This window comes from Octodon degus, unplaced genomic scaffold (assembly GCF_000260255.1).
Source record: "Octodon degus isolate 3935 unplaced genomic scaffold, OctDeg1.0 scaffold00004, whole genome shotgun sequence".
NCBI lineage: Eukaryota > Metazoa > Chordata > Mammalia > Rodentia > Octodontidae > Octodon > Octodon degus.
In genome coordinates this window covers 29495386-29520955 of record NW_004524580.1, presented here as the reverse complement: position 1 = coordinate 29520955, position 25570 = coordinate 29495386, and the positions used below count along the sequence as shown (strand labels likewise).

At 44.9% G+C, this 25570-nt stretch overlaps 1 protein-coding gene across 1 annotated transcript in view; it reads right to left on the bottom strand.

Moving 5' to 3' along the window:
• The window catches only part of Ano4 (anoctamin 4), a 318013-nt gene that overhangs the window by 122234 nt on the left and 170209 nt on the right, over positions 1-25570 (bottom strand). Inside the window, exon 6 of the mRNA XM_004623837.3 lies at positions 2616-2716. Coding sequence (XP_004623894.1) covers positions 2616-2716 — 101 coding nt within the window. The remainder of the gene's footprint in view (positions 1-2615; positions 2717-25570) is intronic.

Below are 25570 nucleotides of genomic sequence, written 5' to 3'. Positions count from 1 at the left end.
TGGCATGTGGTGCTGGGGGATTGAACCGCGGTCCCTGATGCTTTGCTAAGCTTGTTCTAAGTAGGTGCTTTAGACCACTGAGCCATCTCTCCAGCCCTGCTGCTTAATTTTCTGTAAACCTAAAAATGCTCCAAAATAAAGTCTATTCATTTCTTTTTTAAAAAAAGTATCCCCCTGATAGTTAAGAAGAGGGTTTCACTGGCAGATTCCTGTAAGACATCTGTTCTTTAATTTCCTTTTAAACATTGTAGAGTTCAATCATGAAGGAAATGAAACCTACAATTTAAAAGTACAGTCTGCAGAAAATGATAAACACGGGTAAGATTCTTTGGAACATTTAAATTCAGTCAAATTGATGTTTGTACTTTTTGTTGCAAAGGTATGGCAGAAAAATTCATCCTTTGGGAACACATGCATGGACAAGATAATGGCGTGCAGGTTCAACAGGGGACGTGATGCTTAGGTGGACAGCGTTGTCCATAGGAAGGAGGCCAATGAGGGTCACACGTTCATGGTATTTTCTCATAAAATTGCTGTCTTGCAGGAATTCTTACATCCAAGAAAAAATTATTCTTCACACTCATTTTAATTTGACTGCTTAGTTCAGGGTCTTCTTTTTTTTTTTTTTTTAATTTATGTATTTGGTACAGGGTCTTGCTACACAGCTTGGACTCATAGTGCTCCTCCTGTCTCAGCCTCCTCAGTGCTGGGAGTACAGGCATGAGCCCTGTTTTGGTGGCTGCCTCAGTTTGCCTGGGGTTCCAGGACTGGCACAGCAGGCGGTACCAGGCATAGAACCTGCATCCTTGTGCTTGCCAGGCAGGTGCTTAGACCACTGAACTATCTCCCTGGCCCCAGGGTCTTGTAATGTTACATAAGAGTTTTATTCACACTGCTCAAAAAAACGGAGGAGCCCTTTGGTTCTTCTAGGCAGTGGGCAAGCAGAGGTGTCCTTTATGTGCAGCCCTGCCTTTCAGACCTTGGGAACCTAACCTGCAGTAGCACCCCTTAAATTCTCCATCTCCCTGGTCCCTGCTGTGTCTTGGCAGAAGGCTTTGTGGTGTTTCCTCTGGAGAAAGGGGATTAGTTCTTCCTAAGCATGTTGTGTACACTTAGGTATTCACTGTGAGCTGCTTCCACTGCTTGCTCCGAGGTATGAGATGGCACTGACCCATTTCAGATAGTTACTCTACCCTAGATAGGTAACCGGCATTTAATTATTATAGTATAGCAGGGTTCAATGGAAGCCAAACTTTCTTTATCTCAGTGGATATATGATTTTCTTGGAGACACTTGAGTTCTCAGATTTTCTTTTTTAACATTTTAATTCTAAAACTCCATTGCAAAATGAAAACTATTTGTGTCTATTTTGAGAGTTTTGCCTCCAGGAAAATAGATGATCCAAATTCCAGTCTCTGTTCTGACTTAATACTGGGACCTAAAAGACCAATAATAGGAAAAATTAAGATACACTGGAGGGTGTATTGCAAGCCTGTGGATGTAAATTGCCTTTCTCTAAATGTGTCTCTAGTCTCCTTTTGTCTTGAAGTAGTTGGTGTTTGTCTGTATACACAGTCCACTGGGAGGTATTTGTAAAACTTGGATCCTTTTGCCTTGCTCCTAGCGTTTGACCATTTTATTGGTTACAATCCTCAATTCAAGGCACTATGGTGCCAAATTTCACTCTTTCCATGATGAGCCCCCCAACATATCTTGACATTTATAGTATCAGGCTTAATACTTTACCTTATTTCTACATAGCAAGCAGAGATCACTTTTCCTTAGCCCATAAGGAAAACAGGGGTATTCACTGTGAGATGAAGGTAAATTAATCTTCTGGAATAATTCAACAATCAACATGAAGTATTTTTTATAACTCTTGGAGGGCCAGTCAAATAGCTAAGTGGATTAAAGTGCCTGCAAGCAGGTGCAGGGGCCGGGGGTTCAATCCCTAGGTCAGCCCTGCTGGCCTCGCCCCCAGGGCTCACTGAGACAGCAATCGAGACTGGGCATGGTGGCGTGTGCCTGTAATCCCAGCACTTGGAAGGCTGTGAACAGGTGGATCACTATGAGTCCAGTGTAGTAGTGAGACCCTGAACACCGTGTAGACCCTTTCCTAAAATACAAAAATGAATAAATAAATAAATAAAAAAAAAATAACTCTTGGAACAAATATCACTGCTTGTGTTTGTGAAGTATTTATGACTTTTAAAATTTAAAACTAGGTTAATTTTTAAAAATAGAGCACTTTTCATGAAACTTCTAGAACTTGTTTCTTTGGAAGCAGATCTTGATTGTGTTGTTGTCCACAAGGGACTGGTCAGAAAGGAGAGTAATGATTAGGGCTTTTAGACGTGTCACTTTCCAAATGAAAATGTCCCCTGCAAAGGGCTTCTAATCACAGGTGTTTGAAATATCTGCCTGATAAGGCCTGAATCAGCAGGACATTGTCACAGAGCTATGAAGCACTGCTGCGTGAGGACGGATTTGCATCTTCTAAGCGTGGGGAAGACTTTCCCCTCCAGTAGCTTTCCGGTCTGCGTTTCAGTACTGTCAGCTCCGAGAGCTCCAGGGCCCTAGCACGCAGCGGAGGCGGGGGACACACGGACACCTACCTGAAGGGCATCCTTACATTCATTTGCTCTGCGTATCTTCCGAGGACCTCCCATGGGGCATGCAGCTTCACAAAGATAATGTCACTATTTATTAGAGAGGACTGAAACAGAAAAAAGAAGCTAAATTGAAAAGTATATCCACACATCTCATGGTTTGAATTGAGTTGGAACTCAGGACAGGGGGACTTGGATTGATTCTCTGACTTGGAGCCTTCTTCAGCTACAAACTGGGCTCTTAGGTGCACACAAACTCATTCTTAGACTTCCCACCAGGCCAGCAGGCAGCAGGGTCTGCACCTCATCCTCCCCACGCAGTGACGCCACCTTGGTGTAAGGTCAAAGGTCACTATGGCCTGTGTGTGGAGAATAACTTAGGAGCGAGGCTTGTGCTGCAAGCAGAGACAGGAGCTCTCTCAACCGTCCCGGGAAACCCAAAAGACAGCAGGATGGAGGTGAAGCACCAAGGACACGCGAGAGTTTAATCTCTGCGCCTGTCAGGCTAAGTGTTTCCAGAGAGCTGGTTCTTTGCCCCAGAGGAGGAGCTTTTAGCAGCACAGAACTTGGACAGGGAAGGAAACTAAGGCTTCACCCTGCCAACTGCTGAGGGTGGTCTGTGGCTCTTGTAGGAGAGGGTCGGAGAGCCGGCTGGGAAATTCCTCTTCCTGCACTGAGCCCAGGGAGAGGCAGCTGGAAGGAGGCAGCAGAAAGCCGGGGGCCAAACCCACCCAGGGGGGAGAAGAGGCCACTTAGTCACTTGCTCCTGCAGGCAGGCTGTAAGCCGTGGGAATTTTTATAATTGAAGAACATTGACTTTTCTTTTATAGTTCACAAAAACAGAAGCTCAACTTTATCTTTTCACTGGGGTAAGTCTGCACTCCAGGGAATGGTTTAATAAATTATATATGATATGCAATTGCAATTCATAGCTCATACGTCAATCCCTGGCTTCCGGTAGAGTTTATAAATATTGTATTTAAGCTTATATGAACTCATTAAGCTATCACAAAAGCCGAGGATGTAGCTCAGTGGCACAGTGGCAGCATGGCAAGCACAAGATCCTGAGTGCAGAGTTTGATTCTCAGCTCATGTGCGTGCACGCGCGCGCGCGCACACACACACACACACACACACACAGATATTGAAAAAACCAAGCCATGTCAACGGCAGTGTTCCCAGGAAGCGAGGGGCAGGAGGCCAGGGTCTGCCTCCACCCTCGCTGGTGATCTGAAACCATCGGACTTTCCAGCAGTTCAGGCTGGAATGCAGTTACAGCTTCCAGCTCGGGACAAGTGGTGTCACAGCTCCCGAGGACAAGGGGCCTCTCTGTGACTTGGCCTAGCGTGCTCCAGTCCGTGAATGTGGTGAGAGAACTGTGGACAGTGGGCCCTGGCATGATCTTGGCGGGCGTTCCACTGTGGCTGCTGGCAAAGCCACGCTGGGAGCCCACAAGCCACGCTGGGAGCCCACAAGCCACGCTGGGAGCCCACACCTTGGCTCACTATGAAAGAGGCACCTGCCTGTGTGTGAACTCCAGCAATGACACATGGCCTGTGCTTTGTCGCTTTTTTAAAAAAAATTCATTGTGTTGCTCCAAGCTATCTATCCATTTTGCTAACATCCATCACAGGGAATGTGTACCTGCGTGTGGTGTATCTTCCTGCCTCCCTTCTCCAGCTCCCTCCCTTCAGCCCGTCTTCCCTCCTTTACAAAAGCTTGCTTCCACTTCCCTTCTCTTCCTTTTCCCTCCCTGCCTTGTCCCCACCTTCCCCAATTCCCCTTCACATCTGAACACCTTATTCCATGACATATATTGTATGTGTTGGTTCCTATTTACTCTTTCACTTTCCCACACCAGACAAATGATGTGAAATTTAAATATGTGTGTCAAAGTATCATGCCTGTATCTTGTACTCTGAAAAACTGCTAGGAAGATAACAATATGCAGTGTATCAACGACTGGAACTGTCCTACTAATCTTTTTTGAAACTTGATTTCCTGCTTATAGTTATCTTTTACTCCTTAAAATTAAAAAGAAAAATATGTGTGTATGATTTAGAATGGATAAAGATGATGTGAGTTTTCTATACAATGGAGTACTACTCTGCCATGAAGAAGGATGAGCTGGAGATGTTTCTAGCTTTGTTTCTTTTAAAACTTTTTTAAACTCAGGAACTTATGCCACTTAATTCTCTTTGCAAAGGTGCTTCAAACTAAATGATCAGGGAGGCCATGGACTTCAATGTCTACATAGAACCTACAACAGCAACAACACACATACACACAGCCAGTAGCTGCAGCCTTGTGATATGAGATGGTGCCAAAGCACATCAGGAGAAGTGAGAGGCTCTGGGCTTGGAAGAGATTGCCACTGGCCTCTCAACCTACAGTACAATCTTCAAAGCAATGAAGCAGAATGTGGGTGCTCTTTCCTAAAATTGTTCTTTTTTGGTTTGCATTTTAGATACCCTTCAGAGTCTGGAAATGTTTGACTTTCTTGTTGAGGAATTTTAATCAAAATCAGGAATTCTTTAAGTTCATGGACAGGCTACAGTTTGTCCCTTGGCAGCCCAGGTGTTGAAGCTGGGTCTGCTTGGACTATTTGGAGGCACTGGAACCTTCAGGAGGTAGAGCTCAGTGGGAGGATCTTAGGACCCTGAGCGAGTACCCCCGAAAGGGGATGTTGGGCCTCCAGCCTTCTTTTCTCTTCGCTTGCTTCCCAGCTGCCATCCAGAGGGCAGATTTGTGCTGGGACATTTCCCCACCACTGTCTGCTGCCTCACACCAGGCTCCAAAGCAATGGATTGAAATTTCTGAAACCATGAGCCCAAACAGACCTTTCTGCTGTAATAAATCATTGCCTCAGGTATTCTGTCAGAGTAGCACAAGGTTGACTAGCACATGAGGCTTCCCGTGAGGTTCTTTTTCCTTCCGCCTATGAAATGTGAAGCTGGATGACACCAGAAGACAACACAAGGAGCGTGATGGGTTTGCAGAATCTGACCAGGTCACAGACTCACACCCACCTTGATTTAGAAGAATCTACCTCCTATCTATTCTAACTATTTTGTATTTGTATATACAAAATAAATATACAGCCATTTTCTCTTAATTCAATGAGAAGAAAGATTTGTACTAATAGTGTTTGGACAGGATATCCTGTCTGCATCTTGTACTATGGATAACCACTAAGAAGATAACAATGTACAATGTATTAATTATTGTAACTGTCCTACTAACCTGTTTTGAAAGTGTTTCATTGCTACTTCTTTCTCAATAAAATTAATTTTAAAAATTGAAAACAAAAGAATCCACCTCCTAGAGTGTAATTCTCTATGGATTACCATGACAGCTAGTTTTATGGAAAGTAAATACTCTAGAAGAGAAATAATCATTTTGGACAGTCTCTATGAATGTTGAAAACATTAGAAAGAATATACTGAACTATTTCACTGAAGGCCCATTTAAATGCCACCCTTCTGTGTGCGAAAAACCAAGTTTGCAGCCAGAACACAGACTCTGCCGACTGCCACTCGGATGCAGCAGCTCGGCATGGTGTGCCAAAAGCCCGGTTTAGTTCTGTCTTCAGCCCAAAGCAAAGAACTTCATCTTCTTATCATTTCCATCATAGCAGTAATGATGCCATCGTTTTATGTCTCTGGTGTCTTGAAGCACCTCCACTTGTTGCTGTTCCCACAGGAAGTCACAACAGAGGCCTCCCCCAACACCTTGGAGGTGGAGAGAGGGACAGCTTGCACGATGCATTCATGGCCGCGCTGAAGGTTTGCCCAGACACAGCTGATCCCAGACCCCCGGGCATCTCTTGATTCCCATGTGGATATCATCTACCACCTCCTGAGGCTTAAGGAAATCCACGGCCTTCAGGATGCAGTTAAGAGCACTGTTCTCTGAGCTGTCTCTCTTTCAGCATGCTTCAAGTCCTCGGGAAAGAATTTCCACTCCAGAAGGCAAGACTACTAAAGCAGAGAAGCACTCCTGCAGTGTAAAGCACACGGCACCTACCAGCGACCTGAGGTTGGGCTGGGGGTATATTTATTTTAATGATCTTAAGAAAAATGTGATGTTTGGTTATTTGTGGCTCTCGTGTGTGTGTGTGTGTGTGTGTGTGTGTGTGTGTACAAATCCCTTTTACAAGCTTGATGGAAAATTTAGTGTATGGGTTCTACTCCTTCTATTCAGTTTAACAAGGACCGAGAAGGCACGGGCTCTTCTTACTATGGGACACCTGAAAAATGATTATGGAGCAGATGGTGACTAATTATATGGCTCAGCTCTCACTCTTTACTGCTGGACAATTATGCTGCTGTTTCTAAATAAATCTCCATTGTTCAGTGTTCCTGTCCACGTAAATGGGAGCGTCCGAGTGAAGGGACGCGACAATCATTTTTATGAGACACGGAGTTGTGTTGTTAACACACCCCAGTGGAATTCCCTGAGATTAGACCTTTGGAGAAAAGGAAGAACCACAGTTTAGTGCAGTTTGGAAAAGTATGCTTGGATGGATGACTGAAGAAAGTAATAAATAGCACTTGAAAATAGATAAAGATGCATAGAAAATGTTTCTTACTTAATTCAGCAAGAATAGACTGAACACTTTCTATGTACTACATGTTTGGAATGTAGTGATCCATAAATCACAGCGTGTGTCTTGGTAGGTGACGATTTCATATGGGAAGATCAGATTGAGCAACAGGAAAGGAGGGAGAGAGATGGAGAGAGAGAGAGAGAGACAGAGAGAGACACAGAAAGACAGAGAGAGACAGAGAGACAGAGAGAGGAAAGAGGGAAAGGGAGAGGGGAGAGGGAGAGGGGGGGAGGGAGGGAGGGGGAGAGAGAGAGAGAGAGAGAGAGAGAGAGAGAGAGAGAATAGAGAAGCTGTCACTTCACCTTTGAAGCACAACTCCTAATTCCATAACCTGCAACACCCTTTCCTGAGAAAAGGAAACTGAGCGTGTGAAGCTCCACCGACAAATCAGAAGCTCAGGTTTGGAGATGTTAAGTCCAAGTTGTGATGGGAAGACATCTTGCGGAGCGTGAGGCAAATGAGCCCAGAGCTTACAGGAGCATCCAGGGCCAGAGACTTCTCAGCACAAAGCGCATGTGGCCAGAGCCTAGGCGGTATCTAAAGAATCATTTGAGGCCACTGAGGAAGAGCACATAGATTGATCCCAAGTCAGCGGGCAGCTTCACTACAGAAGGTAAGGATGCAGACTGTGAGATTGGGCGCCAGAATCTATGGACAGATCCATGTTTGTATCCATGCTTAATTCTTACCAGCTTTATGATCTTCAGGACATATTTGACCCCTGTGTGCCTCAGTTCGTTCAACTATAAAATAGGCAATAGCAGCAATACCTGCTGCTATGGAATGGCGTGGCCTAATACAGGTAAGCTTCTCACAGCACGTCTGAGCCCACCTCAGAGCTGTTATCACCTCCAATGGGGACCCACAGAAAGCTGGCGTGGAGGGAGAAACAGTGTGTTCCAACTCATGCCAGCGTCAGCCTGGCAAGGTGACAAACAGGGAACCAAGACTAAGGAAGGTTTTGACTGGAATGCTCAGCAGGTAGAGCTGTTCTAAGGCCAAAGCCCCCAATTTCTGCCTCCTCTCCCTTCAGGATCCTCAGCGCCTTCCATAAATTCCTCTCTGACATTCATTCATTTATTCAGTAGCACTAAAAAAATGCTCATTAATGGCTGATGTGTGACAGGGACTCCACTAAGAAGTGGATATGGCACCACAGGCAGAAATAACCATCTGGACAGCAAGATATTGAGCAATATATAAGTATATGGTCTAAAATTATGAAGAGTATGAAAATGGAAATATAGTTCTGTGGAACAGAGGAACTGAGGCCAGCTTCCCTCTCCAGCTCGTGACTGGCTGGAGACGAAACACAAGACGGTGTGAGGTGTGGAAGGAATGCGTGAGAAGCATCCTGAGAGGAGGAACAGCAAATATGGAGGCTCAGAGATTGTGCCTGGAACGGAAAGGCCAGGCTGACTGGGTGTCATAAAGCGGGGGGCAGGGAGTTACTTGAGACAGGGATAGGGAGGAGGGCTGGAGACAGGCTGTGCCAGGCAAGGGCAACATGGCAGGGAGTTTGGATTTTTCCCCCAGGGTCCTTGTGAAAACATTAACGGGTCACAGGCAGGGACTACTTACTTTAGAAAGTTCCCGCTGAACATTTTGTGATGACTAGTCTAGAGGACACATGACAGTAGGGAGTCTGATGAGAAAATTATCCCAGGAGGCCAAGTGAGACAAGATGGCGGATGAAAAGAGGTGGTGATGGAGAGAAGGGGGGAAATGGGCCAAGCTGGGAGCTAATGGAGGGAGCTTTGAAAGGATTTTGGCTTAATCAAAAGAGGAACATGAGAAAAAGAATCCAGTATCTGGAATACTAGGCAGGCTGTTTGCTGGATGACTGGATGGATGACAGGCCTCTCACTGAAGGAGACGAGGCCAAAGCCACTCAGCTCACTCCCCGCTCACGTGGGTGACTGACCCTGGAATGGCCGTGTGGATGACCCTGAGTTCCACCACGTGAGCTGTCACTTAGCAAATATTCATTCATCCCCTTGTTTACCCCATTAGCCTTTAGCACAGCCTGCAATGTGCCTGGCCTTGTGCCGGGTGCTGACAGTGAACAACTCCATGCCCTCAGGAATCTCAAGTTCCGTGGGGGAAAGCGACCCTCAGTACATGGATACGCGTAGCTTTTGATGGTCTGCTCTGAAGAACATAGAGGCGGAGAAATAGACAGTAAGAATGGGAAGGAGTAGCTATTTTAGATACAGCAGCGTGGAAAGACCTTTTGATAAGGTGACTTTTGAGCAGAGAACTGAAGAAAGTGCTGAAGAAGGCAGTTTCTTTATCCAGGGAGAGAGCGTTTGAGCCAATGAGAAAACTGAACAGCAGAGGCCCCGGGGCATAAATATGCTTGGCGTTTCAATTTATTGAGCATCTGGGGTCACGCCAGGGTCACCTCCTGCATCTGTTCTGTCTCCCCTTCGGTGACTAGTGGGATATCACTTTCTCATAACTATTATGCTATTATGAGAATAAAGAAAAACTCTGAAATTCCAGGGTTGAAAGGTGATACTAATTTCTAATGGAGAACTCAGAGAAGCCTTTTGGAAAATCTGAGTGAATATGAATAAATAATAGTAGTAGAGGTAAGAGAAGCTATCTAATCCTACTGCATGTTAGATAGTGTCTTAGAACTAACTTTTAATACATTAAATCATTTTATATCAACACCAATCCCATGAGGGAGGCATTATTAATGTCTTAATTTTTTGCAGATGAAGAACTGAAGCACTAGGAGTCCTGGCGCTCTGGCCAAGGTCATAGAGGACACGTGGAGCACAGCGCTAATGCTTACCAGTGCAGTAGGGTTCAGAACTGCTCCCCCACAAAACTCACACAGTAAACGTGCCTCATTCATTGCCGCTCTGTTCTTGGGAGAAATGTTCGGGGACACGTTGGACTCCACCTCACAGCGCAGAGGAGACCCCCTAAACATCCTCCCACAGATGACAGGCCAATGGTGAGAGCAAATGTCAGGCTGGTCCCGCTGTTCATGGTCTGTGCGAGTACAGGCACATCTGTTAATTCATGAGCCTCAGTTTCCATTTTTGTAAGATGGAGACAACAACAGCGAGGGTTGCTTTGAAGCTGTCATGGTTGGATGGAAGGAAGTCCCATAAGTGAGTTTCCTTACCCCTATAGTTAGTGAACACTTGGAGAACACCAGGGCACCTACAGCCTGTGCTAGCATTTCTTGATGTGTGCTGAATTTGGTTTGTGAAACTAACAGGGTTTGGGGACTGTCTATTCCTATAGGGTTAAAGATCTGGAAGAAATCTCTAAGCAACATTGACTCCTCTCAGAGGAGCTGCCACCTCACCAGCTGTGTGTTATTGGGCCAACAAATGACGTGTACTTTTCTGAGATTTACTTTCCTCTGAAAAATGAGGGAAAATAGACTTCTTCTGCACCTGTTACTCTCGACTGTTTTAGAGACTCATCACTCTGCTGTGGAAACAGTGACCTATCAGTCCCCAGTAGACCTTCACACCTGGATTCCTGTAGACCCCACCAGGTGCAGTCTCTTTTCACCCCTCCTCCCTGGACCACATTATCCTTGCTCAGTGGCCCGAAAGGTGACCTACCATCGGATGAAGCCAAGACTACTGTCTTTGGCCCAGAATGCTCTTCTGAGCTCCAGATTACTACAGCCTACAGCTAATGCAGAACCTACCCTGGCTGTCTTGTTGGCACATCAGAATAATTTCCCTTTTTTGGTAAATCTTTCCTTCCTCTTGGTTCTTCCCTTCCAGGGAGCCACATGGAACCATGACACTGTCTCCTTCCTCTCAGTTCAGGAAGTAGCACAACACTCTCCCAATGGTTCAAGTCCGACAGTCGTCACTGTGTCACGTCCAACCGATCGCCAAATCTTACTGATTCTGCCTTTTACTTTTTCCTCAAATCTGCTTCTTCTATGCCTGCTGCCACCATGCTCCAAACCACCACCCACTGTCTCCTTGAACAGTGCAGTCATCTCGTAGCTCTGCTCTCTTCTTATTCTTGTCTATGTTTTCTTGATGTCAGAGATGTCTCTAAAAATACCTTGCTGTCATGGTTTCCTGTGGCTTTCTGGACAGTTAGCACCACTGCTGATGCATACTCAGGCCGACCCCTTATCTTGTGCCACTTGGCCTGCTTCTACGAGCCACAGCCCAGTGGATTTCTTTTTTCTTTTCAAATTGCTGAATGCCTGACAGCGTGTCTTGGGTCTTCTCATACGTTGGATCTCTGCCTGACAAGTTTCTACTTCTGGGCTCAGGTCAGGGGTGGGCAGGCTTCTCCGATGGCCCCCAACACTCATTTTTCCCTTCCTCAAGTAGATACACTGAATAAAGCCCAAGACTCAGAGGGGCAGTCACTTCTGCGATCAGGATATTAATCAGCTCACTATGAGTTTATCAAGGAAGATTTTACCCTGAGCAAGCCAGGCAAGTCCTTTACAGAGTCTAGAGGTCCAAGAGATTCTCTTGCTAGCTTTAAAGCAATAAGCTTCTGAATTGGAAGAGAGCCTGTGAGGACAAGGAATTTTTTTTTTTTTAATCTATTTGCTACAGGGTCTTGGCACACAGTTTAGTCTCATGATGATCCTCCTGTCTCAGCTTCCCTAGTGCTGGGATTTTAAGCATGTGCCACCGTTTCTGGTTTCGGTAGCAGGATGGCATACCCAGGGTTCCGGGGCTGGCATGGTATGTGGTACTGGGGATCGAACTCGTGTCCCTTGAAGTTGCCAGGCAGGCACTTAGACTGCTGAGCTATCTCCCCAGCCTGAGGACAAGGAATACTGATTGACCTCTAAGAAACTGAAATGATCAAATTCCTGACTGATAGTCAATAAGAAAGTGGAGCTTTTAGTCCTACAATCACCAAGGACTAAGTGACCTTGCAAGGTAACCTTAAACTTGGGAAAGGAACACATCCTGATTACAGCTGTGAGGGAATCCTTCTAGGGACCGGATGAGAGGACCTGGCTGAACTGTACCCAGACTCTAAACTACTAAAATGATGTGGGCACAAATACGGGCTGTTTCAAGTCTCTGGGTTTGAGATAATCTCCTCTGCACTGATAGTAAATGAGCACAGGTCATATACTAATTAATTATATCTGTAATGACATATTTGACTCTGCAGTTTCTCCACTTCTAATTTCTAGCATCTGGTATGTTAGTAAGAGCTCACTCATTAAGAATGATGTTTCCTAAGCTAATGCATGAACATTTTGGGATTTAGGCTGAATTGCTTTCTCACATTATTGATTGCCTTGTTAAAGCACTGTAATTAGGCAGAAAGAGATTCATCTTCTGGTGATCACCAACACTGTAATGTGGTTATTATATACATGAGAGCAAACTCTCCTTTAGGTCACCCCTAGGAGCTGTCCAATGCTGGGAAGATAGGCACAAGTCTGCACCTTTGGTCAGATGGTCTCAGCGAGGGAAAAATGCAACATCCTCTTGGTTATTTGTGTTAACCCTACATGGAGTCTAGAAAACTTACTGCACCAGGTATCTGAGGAAAATCATCACTTGCTACAGTAGTTAGGATGGATTAGGTTGTGCTGCAACAACAAATAGTCCCCAAATATTAGTGAATTAAAATAATGGAACTGAGGGCCAGCCAAATAGCTCAGTGGATTTATAAGCCAGGGAGATAGCTCAGTGGCTTAAACACATGCCTGGAAAGTGCAAGGTTCTGAGCTCAGTCCCTGGTACCAAAATATATATTAGCACAAGCCTTCCTTTTTAATGAACTAAGAGACAGTAACAGTATAGTGAGCTTGAATTTCTCTCTCTTTTCCCTTCCTTCCTTTCCACCCTCCTCATGGCTTTTTCCTCTTGAGAAATTAATCATGATTTCTCAGTATCTATTACACATTCTATACCTTATTCACTCTGTCACTTTCTCAAGCCAGGAAGACAATATGATGTTTACCATGTGTCTGATTTATTTCGCTTATGAGTATGGCCTCCATTTACCTACAAAAATTTCAAGTTTAAAAACAAAAAAACAAATATCTCAGTGGATTAAAGCACCTTCAGACAGGTGCAGGGGCCAGGGCTTCGATCCCCAGGCCTGTTGTGCTGGCCCCACCTCCAGGGCACACTGAGATGGCAATTGAGACTGGGTGTGGTGGCACATGCCTATAATCCCAGCTCTGGAGATGCTGTAAACAAGCAGATCACTATGAGTCCGATCTATTAGTAAGACCCTGAATACCCTCTAGATCCTTCCCTAAAAATAAAAATAAAAATAATGGAACTGTCAATACTATAGGCATTGCTGTAAATACTGTTGAGCACTTGAAATATAGCTAATCAAAACTGAGATGTGCTTTTGTGAGATATACACACCAGATTTTTGAGAATTTAGGGTATAAAAAAGTATAAAACATCTCAGTAATTTGTATCAGTTGCATATTTATATGATTATCTTATAGGCTTAGTCCATTAACTAAGACATTGAAGTTAATTTCATCTGTTTCCTTTTACATTTCACATGCAGTTGCCAGAAAACCTTTAGCTCCCTTTATTTCTGTGGCTGCTGCTGTGGTAAAGGCTTACATCTTGTAGCTGCAAGGCATCCACTGCAGATCAGGCCACTTTGGTGACTCAGTGGCTCACTCTGATGTGGCCTTCTGCCAGAGAGAAGACAGAGCTCAGAAAGCCTCTAGAATGGTCACTTCCATTTCTGGACCCAGCTCAGAAGTAATCGGGTGACCACATCTGTCCAGAAGGCCACCAGGAAGAATTATATCTGATGTATAATGCTAATAAATACACATTGATATTGAATACATTACTCCGTCATCTTTTCAGAAAAACAGTAGAATCATTATGTGAAACAAATATTTTATCTACCTCATGATAAAGCCACTCACATAGTCATTCAAAAAACACCACAGATAATCTGAGCTTTCATGCACGATGCCTGCTTAAGTGTGACGAAAGTGCCAAACACGCTTATTGGAAGAAAGATCGCCTCTTTAACAAATGGTGCTGGAAAAACTGGCTCTCTACATGCCAAAAACTCAAACTTGACCCAGGTCTATCACCATGCACTAAGCTAAAGTCACATATGGATTAAAGATCTGAACATTAAAGCAGAAACACTAAATCTCCTGGGAGAGAAAGTAAGAAGAACTCTTGAAGACATAGGGGTAGGCAAGGAGTTCATGAACAAAACTCACATTGCATGAGTAATACTTGAAGGAATTAACAACTGGGACCTCCTCGTATTGAGAAGTTTTTGCACGTCAAAAGAAATTACCAACAAAGTGAAAAGACAACCCACAAATTTGGAAAAAATCTTGACTAATAAGCACTCAGACAAGGGTCTGCTTTCTAGAATTTATAACGAACTAAAAAACACTAGGGCCTCAAAATTTAAAGACGCAATTGAGAAATGGGCATCCGAGATGAATACACACTTCTTAGAGGATGAAACTAAAGAAGTGAATAAATATACGAAAAAATGCTCCACAGCACTAGCCATCCATGAAATGCAAATTAAAACAACACTGAGATCCCATCTCACCCCAGAAAGCATGGCTATCATAAACAAATCAACTAACAACAAATGTTGGAGAGGCTGTGGGGAAAAAAGAACCCTTTTCCACTGCTGGTGGGAATGTAGACTGGTGCAACCATTATGGAAATCAATGTGGAGACTCCTTAAAAAACTAGGACTGGTAATCTGATTCAAGCCAGCTATCCCCCTACTGGGAATTTTCCCGGAGGAACTGAAAACATCATATCATAAAGATATATGTGTACTTATGTTTATAGGAGCACAATTTGTGATAGCCAAATATTAGAAACAACTACAATACCCTTCACCTGAGGAATGGATGAAAAAGATGTGGTATTTTTAGACAATGGAGTATTACTCAGCTATAAAGAATGATAAACTTGAAGCATTTATATTTAAATGGATGCCACTTAAATATAAGATATACTCATAAGTGAAATAAACCAGACCCACATGTGTAAATATCATATAGTCTCCCTAGCATAAGAACTCAAAAGAAGAAATACAAATAGAAAGGTATAACACAATTAAAAGGAAAGTGAGAACCTGAAGATTGGACAGCAAGGAGAAAATAAGGAGAAAAGCTGTGAAACATGACAGGGGCAAAGCCATACATTTATACACACAAGATGGGTCAGGCAATGATCCTGAGAAACATCAGCAGGCTTTTGAAACTAACAGTTAACTGGTAGGATTCTCACCCTGACTAATTATATATGCTGATACCTGTGAACTAAGCAACTGCACTGAAGATAGCAATGTGTAATAGAAGGGTCATACTTGGAATGTCTGTCATTCTGGTCTTCTAAATATGTACTGCTTGTCATGATATACCAATTATTGTCATTCTGTCTCTCAAGTAAATGTTTGTTTTTTAAAAAGGGAAATAAATAAAAAAAGAGCTAAGAAAAAAAATGTCACAGGACTGTCCTGCTACAATGCTGTAAATGATTAGATTTCTACATTTAAGTGTAAAAATATGTAATTGTTTATTCATATTTTAAAAATATATCTTTTTTATTTTTTCCTCCATATTCTGTAGAGATTTAAAGTTTAACATGTCAATACTAGATGGAAAATACCTGTTCCATGTTATGCCTAAGATGTTTGATATTTAGACATATAGTGAGGCTAAACCCAACTGCATATGTTGTAGGGTAATAATAAGCTTCTCTTCTGGAGGGTTAACAACTTAAGTTTGCAGACTAAAAATTAGAGCAGATACAAAAGTTACATTTCTTGTTATATAGGTCTTGCTTTATCTTGGTCTTAACTATCCAGCAGAAAAGTATAAATGCAAGGTATAAAAAGTAAAGCCATATTAATATGCTGAGCTGTAAAAGGCTCAAGTCAACAACTTCTGACATTGCCAGTCCTACAGATAACCCACTACTATTATGGACTACTGGACTATATTGGAATATTTTGCTGAATTCATGCATCTACAATAATTAAATGGCAATGGAATACCCATCTCTAACAAAACTAAACAATAAAAGGGGATACAAAGGAAGGACCATTTTCTATCTGTATATACGAAATAGTTAGGATAGATAGACAGCTACTTTTTCTTAATTCAGTGAGAAGAAAGATTTGTACTAATAGTACTTGGACAGGATATCAGGTCTGCATCTTGTACTATGGATAGCCACTAAGAAGATAACAATATTCAATGTATTAATTATTGAAACTGTCCTATTAATCGGTTTTGAAACTGTCTCGCTGCTGTTTCTCAATAATAATAATAAAAATAAGTAAAATAAAATAATGAGATGCACACATACACAAAAAAGTGCACAGCACTGTGTTTCAGCTGAAGGTAAATAAAAAGACACTAAGAAATGATCTAGATCACCAGGAATTGACAATTCAATAAAGCAGCTATCACACTAAGTACAAATCACGTGACAGATATGATGGAAGTTGGACCATTGATGTTCAGTGCATGAGAAAATACTTCCTTTGTGGGCAGTCCCACAATACAGTCCTAAATGTCTCCTCAGGAGGAAGCAGCATCAGTTGGGGTCCACACATCTCCAAAGGTCCTTCCATGTGTTATGGACTGCCAGGACCTTTTCCCTATTTCTTCAAGAAAACATATGAGCTTCAGAGGAATTTGGGGACAACTATATTATCACAAAGTATCGATCTATGATATCTAGTCACAGTTGTGACTCAGTCAATAACCCAGGTGTCACGACAGCTTCAGTAAGTTCCAGGATTAGCAGCCATGAGATAAACAGTCCTCAGAACGGAAAATGTGATGTCTGCTGCTAATGCAGAAGCTATTTAATTTTTAAAATGCTTTCGGATGTCCTTGACTATGACCATTCACCTAGGCTTGCTGTATTTGTCTTAGTGAAACACTGATCCAAACTAGGGGATACTACAACGTGTGTTATAGTATAGTGTTACCTACTAGTGATGAAAAAACTGTTAAGAAAAGGGGCTCATATTATTTTTTCATAACAGAAATACAAGTGATAGATTATAGTTCAGTTTGTATTAGTTCTTTATTGGTATAGAGCAAATATAATCACACTTCCCTCTTTAATGGAAGAGATAGCATTTGAATCACATAACGTAACCCTAATATCCAGTGCACACACACTTGTCACAATCTCACGGAGATGTTCGTGTGCTCCTCACACCAAGCTGTCCTACCCTGGGCACATAGAAGCCCAAGATCTGTGGCCCACTGTGTAGGCTGTGTAGGCTTTGGGAGCTCAGGTGCTGAACTCTGAGCCCTTGACGACCTTGTATGGTCCATCTTTCCCTGTTAAGTTGTGGGTGTCTGAATGAAGCTTCCATCATGCTGGGTCTTTGTCAACTACAAAGAGAGGTTCTCACACTGCCCCTCATCCTGATACCAGGTCAGGCCTCTGCCACAGCCTCTGAATGAAAGAGCCTGGAATGGCAGGAGTGCAGTAAATCTGACAGAGCAATGGTACTGGCTGAGGTCGCAGGGAGCTAGCAGTAGAGAGGACAGGGGACCCAGTGGCAAGATTTAGGACCCCTGATCTCCAAGAGCAAACAGGAGGGTGAGCCAAGAGGACCCCAAGAGAGCAGTGATGTCTCCAGCGCTGAGGGAGGAAGGTTATCTAGGAAAGGACAGTCCATGAGAGAGGGACCAACAGAAGACCAGTTTCGGTGAATGGCGAGGGACAAAGGAGAGACAGCACACCATGCAGGCCTTTCATGAACTCCTTCTCTGAAGAATCACTGACAAGTAGATGAGTGTGAGGGGGAAGAAGGTATTGCAAGACTTTTCCTCTCATGATCTGAGTTTCAGGGCTGACTGTGTTTCTAAGGATGAAACCAAGTAGCCAAGGTGATAATGAAGAAGGAGAACCAGTGACAGGGCAAAGAGCTTAAGAGAGTGACACCAGCAAGGACTCAGCAAGGGACACGGGAGCTCCTGGGGGAGAAGCAGGCTCTTTCTGCACAGGAACAAGAGGAGAGGAGGCAATGTGTAGAGGGCTGCAGGAGATCCGTCTGGTGGCTTCTGTCCAAGCTATATGAGGCCAGCAGCAGGCCTGTGCCAGGCAGTGAGAGCAGCCCAGAAGTGACACGGCAAGATGCCAACTCCCTCATGCGTTCTGGGTGAGCATGTCACCTTCAGCAAGCCCACAGCCAGCACCCCACCTAAAGTTCTGATCTCTTCAGTGCCAGCACTTGCAGCTCATACCCTGCTCTGGCGTCCCAGCACTTGCAGCTCATACCCTGCTCTGGCAGCAGCTGTGATAGCCTGTTTATCACTTTATGACCCACCGTGCTATTCCTGATTCGCTGTGCTGTCCACGGTGGCCTCCCCAGCACACGAGGCCCCTGAAGAGAGAGACCTTGCTTTACTCACTGACAGATCGCAAGCACCTGGAATCATGCCGAGCACATGCATATATAGAATGACTAACCCTTAAAATGACCTGAGTGAAAGGAAAGTGAAGGAAGGATAAGGCTACTGAATTACCATAAAAGGAGAAGGCAAAACTACAAGACTCCCCCGGAATCCCTTGACACCAGTCCTTCAGTAGGCGATGCGATCACAATTTAACATGAACCAGTTGTGATAATATCCAACTAAAAAACTTCTGCACAGCAAAAGAATCAATTGGTACAGGAAACACAACCTACCGAAGTGGGGGGAGATTACCAGCTACACTGAGACAGTGGGTGAATAGCTAGAATATATAAAGCTCTTGAAAACTTTTGGCCACCTAAAATTAAAGGTACCGTCAAGAAATGGACAAGTGAAATGAACAGATATTTCACAGGGGAAAAAGTACAAATGGCCAATGAACATGAACAGTTGTGCAACATCAACAAGAAATCAAAAAACAAAAAAGGGGACGGGGAGATAGCTCAGTTGAATAAGCGCTTGCCTGGCCAGTACAAGGACCTGAGTTCAATCCCTGGTTCTGAAAAAAAAAAAATCTCCAGAAGACACAAAAAACAAAAAAGGTGGGCACATCTTTAGCGCAAAAGGAATCCCCCTATGTTGTTAGCAGAAACGTAAGCTACCACAACTATTATGGAAATCAGTATGGAAATTTCTCCAAATCTAGAAGTAGAAGTTCCACATGACCCAGCTACTTCTCTTCTAGGTGTCTTTCCCAAAGAGATTAATACATCACACGACAGCGCCATGCTGCTTACAGCAGCACAATCCATAATAGTTAAATCCTAGAAACAGCCTATATGCCCATCAACAGATGAATGGATAAAGAAACTGTGTGTAATCTATATGTAATGGAATCTACACCACTATAAATAAGGACACATTTGAGGCATTTATAAGTGGATGCACCTAGAAAATGTAATGTTGAGTGAGATAAATCAGACAGCCAAACTTAAATACAATATGGTATCTCTCATCTGAGTACGGTGAAGTCCTAACTAAGAGAATAAAGGAAGGTCAGATGGAGATAAGGGGATGGGTCTCTTGCAGAAGGGAAGGGGTCCAGGGGGCCAAGGCCAAGGGGTGAGTGGAGGGGATGGGGAAATAGGTAGAGAGAGGATGTGCCAGGAGCAAGGACCTAATAACCACCATGAACACGGACATTCTATGTCATAAACATGAGCTGAGATTAACAAGATCACCAAGAATGAAAAGGGCAAAAGAAGTAGTAGAGAAAGAGAGAGGGAGGGGTAGGAAGGGGGAGGGGGGAGGGAGAGAGAGAGAGAGGGAGGGGAGGGAAGGGATTTATGAGAAAAGCCAAACAATATTACGCATGCGTAACAGCTCCCCAAGATGACTGTGAAATGCACGTACTATAAACACCCATGCATAAAGTAATTGTTTTTTTTAAAAAAACTAAAAATTGAAGTGAACAAATCAGCAAATTTTCTTTGGCAGCATTCCACCAAGCAACGCTGAAGAAGGTGAGATGTAATCAAAGTCAAGGCTTTGTCAGGCAAATGGGCCAAAGGCATAGAGGGAGAACGTGCAGGGCCTTGCCAGCGGGTGGCTACGGGATGGGCTGTGGCACTGCAGCCCTGTGTGGAGGGACATGGGATGGTGATTGAAAAAAATGGGTTTGGCAATTAAGAGCGGACTCATTAGCATAGACTCATGAGCACAGGCAGCCTACTTCCCAGCGATGCTGTCAGAATATTTAGGCCCCTTTGAAGCCTGTAGGTTCCAAACATCAGGTCCAAGTATTAAGAGATTATTTGTAAATCTCTTTCTCTGGAGACTCTATTTTATGGGGGTTAGGTATATAGCTTTGTATCTTAGTTACCTTTCTCTTATTGTTGAGACAAAAGACTCAATGCCCAAAATGAAGGGAGGAAAAGTTTATTCAGCTCACAGTTCATAGAGGCTGCAGTCCACAAGTAGCCGGGCCCAGCACAGGCTGGCGTGGCAGCAGATCCAGGCAGTGGAAGAGAGCGCAGCAGCCCGAGCAGAAGGAGGAGCACAAGCCTACTTGCTGCCCTTTTCATTGCGTCCAGGGTACCCGCCCTAGAACAGGTGTAGCACTCCCAGCCCCATTCCCGGCAGTAGGCAATGAACCAATCACAAACTCTAGAAGCAGCCGTTTCTGAAAATCCTGCCCCCCAAGACCACATGAGGCTCTGGGGGAGCATCCAGACCCAAGCCATACCACCTTGCTACATGTTAATAGAAGAGACAAAGTAAAGGAAAACCATGAACTCAAAGTAGTACTCACTTCCCAACTGCTTATCTCTGCTTTGCCAACCAAGTCCAGCACTGGGTGATATACAGAAGGAGACAACAATCGTTTTTCATTCACCTGGAGTTTTTCCAGAGAATTGTGGGGTGGGAGGACCCTCCGAACCACGAGAAATAGCACGCAGGTCACCCCTTCATAATGACACAATGTTATGCGTGAGCCCCTGAATGGAGATCAAGATTTCAGAAGCCCCACAGGCACTTATTAGAATCTCAGAAAGCGAATGAAGGCAGCTCACATGAATGCCAAGGTGATTTACTGCTGTACCATACAACATAATCTCCTAGCGGAGCCACAGACCCTTCAGCGTGAGGGGGAGGGGCCCCAGGGCGCCACCACGCATTTCCAAAACACTCACGGCTTTACGTTTCATCACTTGCAATTACTTTCCTGCCTGGTGGCCTGCTAAGGTCAAAGAAATCATAGGCAGTGCAGTTTCTTTCTCTAGCCTGCTCACAAATTGTTCTTCTATGAAGTTCTTTTTAATTTCAGCATGGGTAGAAAAAGTGAGATTTGAAAAAAGGAGCTAAACAGCAAAGGACTGTAAGGTGGGCAACAGCTGCCACGCTCCTGAGAGACCAGCAGGGTCGTGACAGTTGGGCAGGTGGTTTGGTCAGACGCTCGGCCTGAGAGAAAACCACTATGCGGTGACTCCATTTGAACAGAAGCACAAGGTGTGACCCAACTCTGTGGTGAATGTTTAAGTAAAAAATAATTACAGCAAGACGGATTGTCATTAACCCCTTCAGTGTACTTCCCCTCATCTCAAACCCACGTGTCACCCATGCCCCTTTCTGAAGCAGTTCTGGGAGTTCTCACTCGTGCCCTGATGAAGTGTGATCAAAAACATGACCCATGCTATTGCGGAGCACCGCTCAGTGGAAAGGCAGGCTCCTGAAACGTCAGCGACGCAGGGGTGACCTGCGTGCTGGGAATCCGTGTCAGTCACCACACCTGGTACCACGTGACTTCTTTCCTCAAAGCCAGAATGACCATGACAGCTAAACTTCTGATTAGATTCAGGACTTGGAGGCAGGCATAGCGACACAACTGAAGTCATCTGGAAAGCTTCTACAGCTGCTTCAGAAAGTGGCAAGGAGGAGGGGAAGAGGATTTGAAGCGAGAGGGAGAATTCGGAGCAGGTAATCACAAGGCGCCTTTCACCGTAATGTGTTTTTAAAGTTTTAAGCATTCACCACAGTGGCCAGTCACATGTTGCATAACGCTGTGGCGTTGACTATAAAGAAACTAAATGGGGTCCAGGGAGATGGCTCAGTAGAATAAGTGCTTCCCTGGCAAGCGCAAGGGCCTGAGTTCAATCCCTGGTTCCACTAAAAAAAAAAAGAAAGAAAGAAAGAAAGAAAGAAAGAAAGAAAGAAAGAAAGAAAGAAAGAAAGAAAGAAAGAAACTAAATGATATCAAGTGAGGATATTGGGGAAGAAAGGCTTACAAGGTGCACATCGAGCGAGCCCTGTCCCTAAGGCTCAGCGCAGTCACATCTGCCTGCATTAGAGTTGCGGGAAGTCGCTGACTGGGTGCTTCAGAGAAACCCATGCAGTGCTCAGGGCAGCACAACTCAGTGGGAGCTAGCGACGCGGCCCTGGGCCAGCGCGCCTTGCTCAGGGGTCTGTGCTCATTGTGCCGCCATCTGCAATGGCACACCCCTCCTTCCCAGCTTTATGTTTATGTCTAGATGGCCCCCAAAGCCTCACACAGCCACAGCTGAGGCTTTTTCACAGGGGGCTGGATCCAGTGCGTGATGCTGGGATGGATTCATGGTGCAAAGCTGGGATCGAGGGCACTGGGGCAAGGGTGTGAGCGCTGCCCACGCTGAGTAGCTGGGATAAGACAGCAGGGACAGAAGGGGCTGCGGGTGCCCGCTGGCTTTGCTGCCTTCTCCCTGCCATGAGCTGTTTCTCTCCTGCAGTGCCCGTCTGCCTAGCGATCATGTCTTGAAGCCAGCCAATCATGGACTACATCAGCTTTTGTCTTTTAACTTTGGGTGTCAAGTAGTTTGTCTCTGCAACGAGAAAAGTAACTAACACATAATGACTGACTCATCGTTTAAAACCAAGGTCATCTCTTCTAAACTTCCTGAGACCTCCGGGAAAAGCCCTGAATTTTCAGGTTTCACAGAAACCTTGAAGACTGTGAAAAGCCTTCCGTCCCCACCAGGCTTCATCGCTGACCAGTGAGCTCGTCAGACACACTCAGCACAACTGTCATGGCAGTGACGGTAACTCCAGCAATGGTCCCCACACTGTCTCTCACCCGTTCTGTCTTCTAGAGTTCTCTCACTCTCCTTCCTTCTCCGTGTCCTCTCTGATCCTGTCTTTACCAATGGAGTTCTGCAGAGACTGCTATTGGAGTTAGGTCAGGGAAGTAAATGTCTACCTTATAACATAGCCGCCATGACTGGAGGAAGCCCAAGGACTGTGGAGCGCCCCATACGGAAAGGGGCCCAAGCTGAGCACCCCACTGACAGCCCACACTATCTTCCAGCCCTGTGAAGCTACACGAACAGGGGCCTCTCCCAGGTTGCTCTTCCATCACTGCAGCTGACGTCCTGTGGGGCAGAGAGAGGCTGTCCCTGCTCAGTGCTACCCAACTACAGGTTAGAGAGAAAAATAAATGACTGTTTATAAACGATGGTGGAATTGTTTGTTATGCAACAATAGATAACTGGAACATTTCTTCTCCGTGTTTGGTTCTCCAGTACCTTGAAGAAGGCCTGAAAATAACAGGGTCTTGAAACATGCATGCATGGGGTTCTCTGAGTGATGGAGGGGCCAGAAGCAGTGACCTCATCCCCCTCCTCTCCTCCTCCTTCCTGTCCTCTTCCTCCCCGCTTCTCCACCTCTTTCCTCTTTTATTTTTATACAGGGCTTCACTATGTAATTCAGGCTGGCCTTAAACTCATTTTGTGGCCAAAGTTGGCTTTGAACTCATAGTGATCCTCCTGCCTCAGCCTCCTGACTGCTGGGGCTACAGGCATGTGCCTGTAATTTCATACCTCTATGGGCAGTTATGGGGAAGGAACTTTAATCCGGTCTTCCTTTTTAAATTTCCTCTCCTTCCCCACAAGCATGGGGCATTTTCTTGTGTGAACTTGTGGCTGCTGCCGGCTCCCTAAAACCTGAGTCTCAAGAGCTTTGACTCTGGCTTGCACAAACACAAATGTCCACTGCTGGCATCAGAGCCAAAGTGCGGGTGCAGGAGGCCCTCTGCAGTGGACAGTGGACAGCCAGGTGTGTGTGGGAAGCCAGAAGTAGCTGCTGCTCCATCATCTTGAAGTCATGTGTCAGAGCTCACGTCTCACAGTTGTGAAGCCATTTGGGTTTTACGGCGAGGGAGCTGACGTAGCCTAAGAGAAAGGGTCAGCTGGCAGTCAGACCTGTTAGGAGGAAGGCTGGTGACTCCCCCATACTGTCTGTTATCAGCTTGGCTTCTCTGCCACCCCCACCTGAGGTCTTCTCTGCTTGTCCAAGGAGAAGCTGGGGCAATAGTTTCCAAATCTCCTTTCCCATCAGACCAGGGTTGCTCAGGTAAGGTGTCTACAGTGAGGATGCCCAGGTGAGATTTGGAACTTGGAGAAGGAAGCCCATTTCTTCCTTCAGAGTGGCAGAGAGTGGCGGCTGCATAGGCAGATGTGACATTTGAAGCAGCTTCAGGTAAGTTTTTGAGAGTCACCTGTGCTGTGGTGAGCCACGCCAAGACTGTTGGGGCTTCCAGGCCAGCTCTGGGACAACCTCCTTGATGGGCTCAGACTGAAGGAGAGGGAAGTACAGGCGGCACCCTACACTCTCCTCAGCCTTTTCAGAGGTGCTGAAATCCCTATGCTAAACACTTCATGCCCAAGAGAGGAACAGAGCAGTGGGATTTTCTGCCCAATTCCAGCTCAAAGAAGGGCCAAGCAACCACATGCACTAGGAAAGCATTGCTAATAGGTACCTTTAGGTGCAGGGACTGCCAGGAGTTCAGAGGTGGTACTCAGAACAGAAGCTGAACCAATGAACTGTAAGTTCCAGTCCAGAAGGGTCCACAAGCAGTGGGGCCTCTCCAGAGTCCCACTGCTGCCAGGTGCCTACTTATCTCCTGTGCCCTGTACGAATTCTCCCAGCCTCCTCCCTTCTCCAGTCAAATCCCCTCATTTCCTCTTAAGGTTCTTCCCTCATTCTTTTGATCCATTAATGCCTCCTCCACTCATCTCAGCCTAAGCAGAAACAGCAGGCAAAGGTAATCCTGACAGTGCAAAAAATAATGGAATAATCCCAACCTTGGCTTGGGTTTAGGGATACAAATTACAAGTGATCTCTGTGCTTAGTTCCCCCCATTATCATAGAGATGTTCTTTGAACTCCAAACTGAAACTATAGCTCCATCCCAATAGTGCAGCATATTTCTCCACAGCAGTCATTGTACTTGATATACTTATTGAGCGTTTCTGTTTCTCCAATAATATAAGCATTCCTTGGATATATGATAAATGAGTGAATGAATGAATGAATGAATGCCAGGCTCCTTTGGAAATGGACTGATAACTGACTGCTCTTACAATACACTTAAGACAGGGCTGGCCAAATGGCTTAGCAGATTAAAGCGCCTGCAAGCAGGCACAGGAGC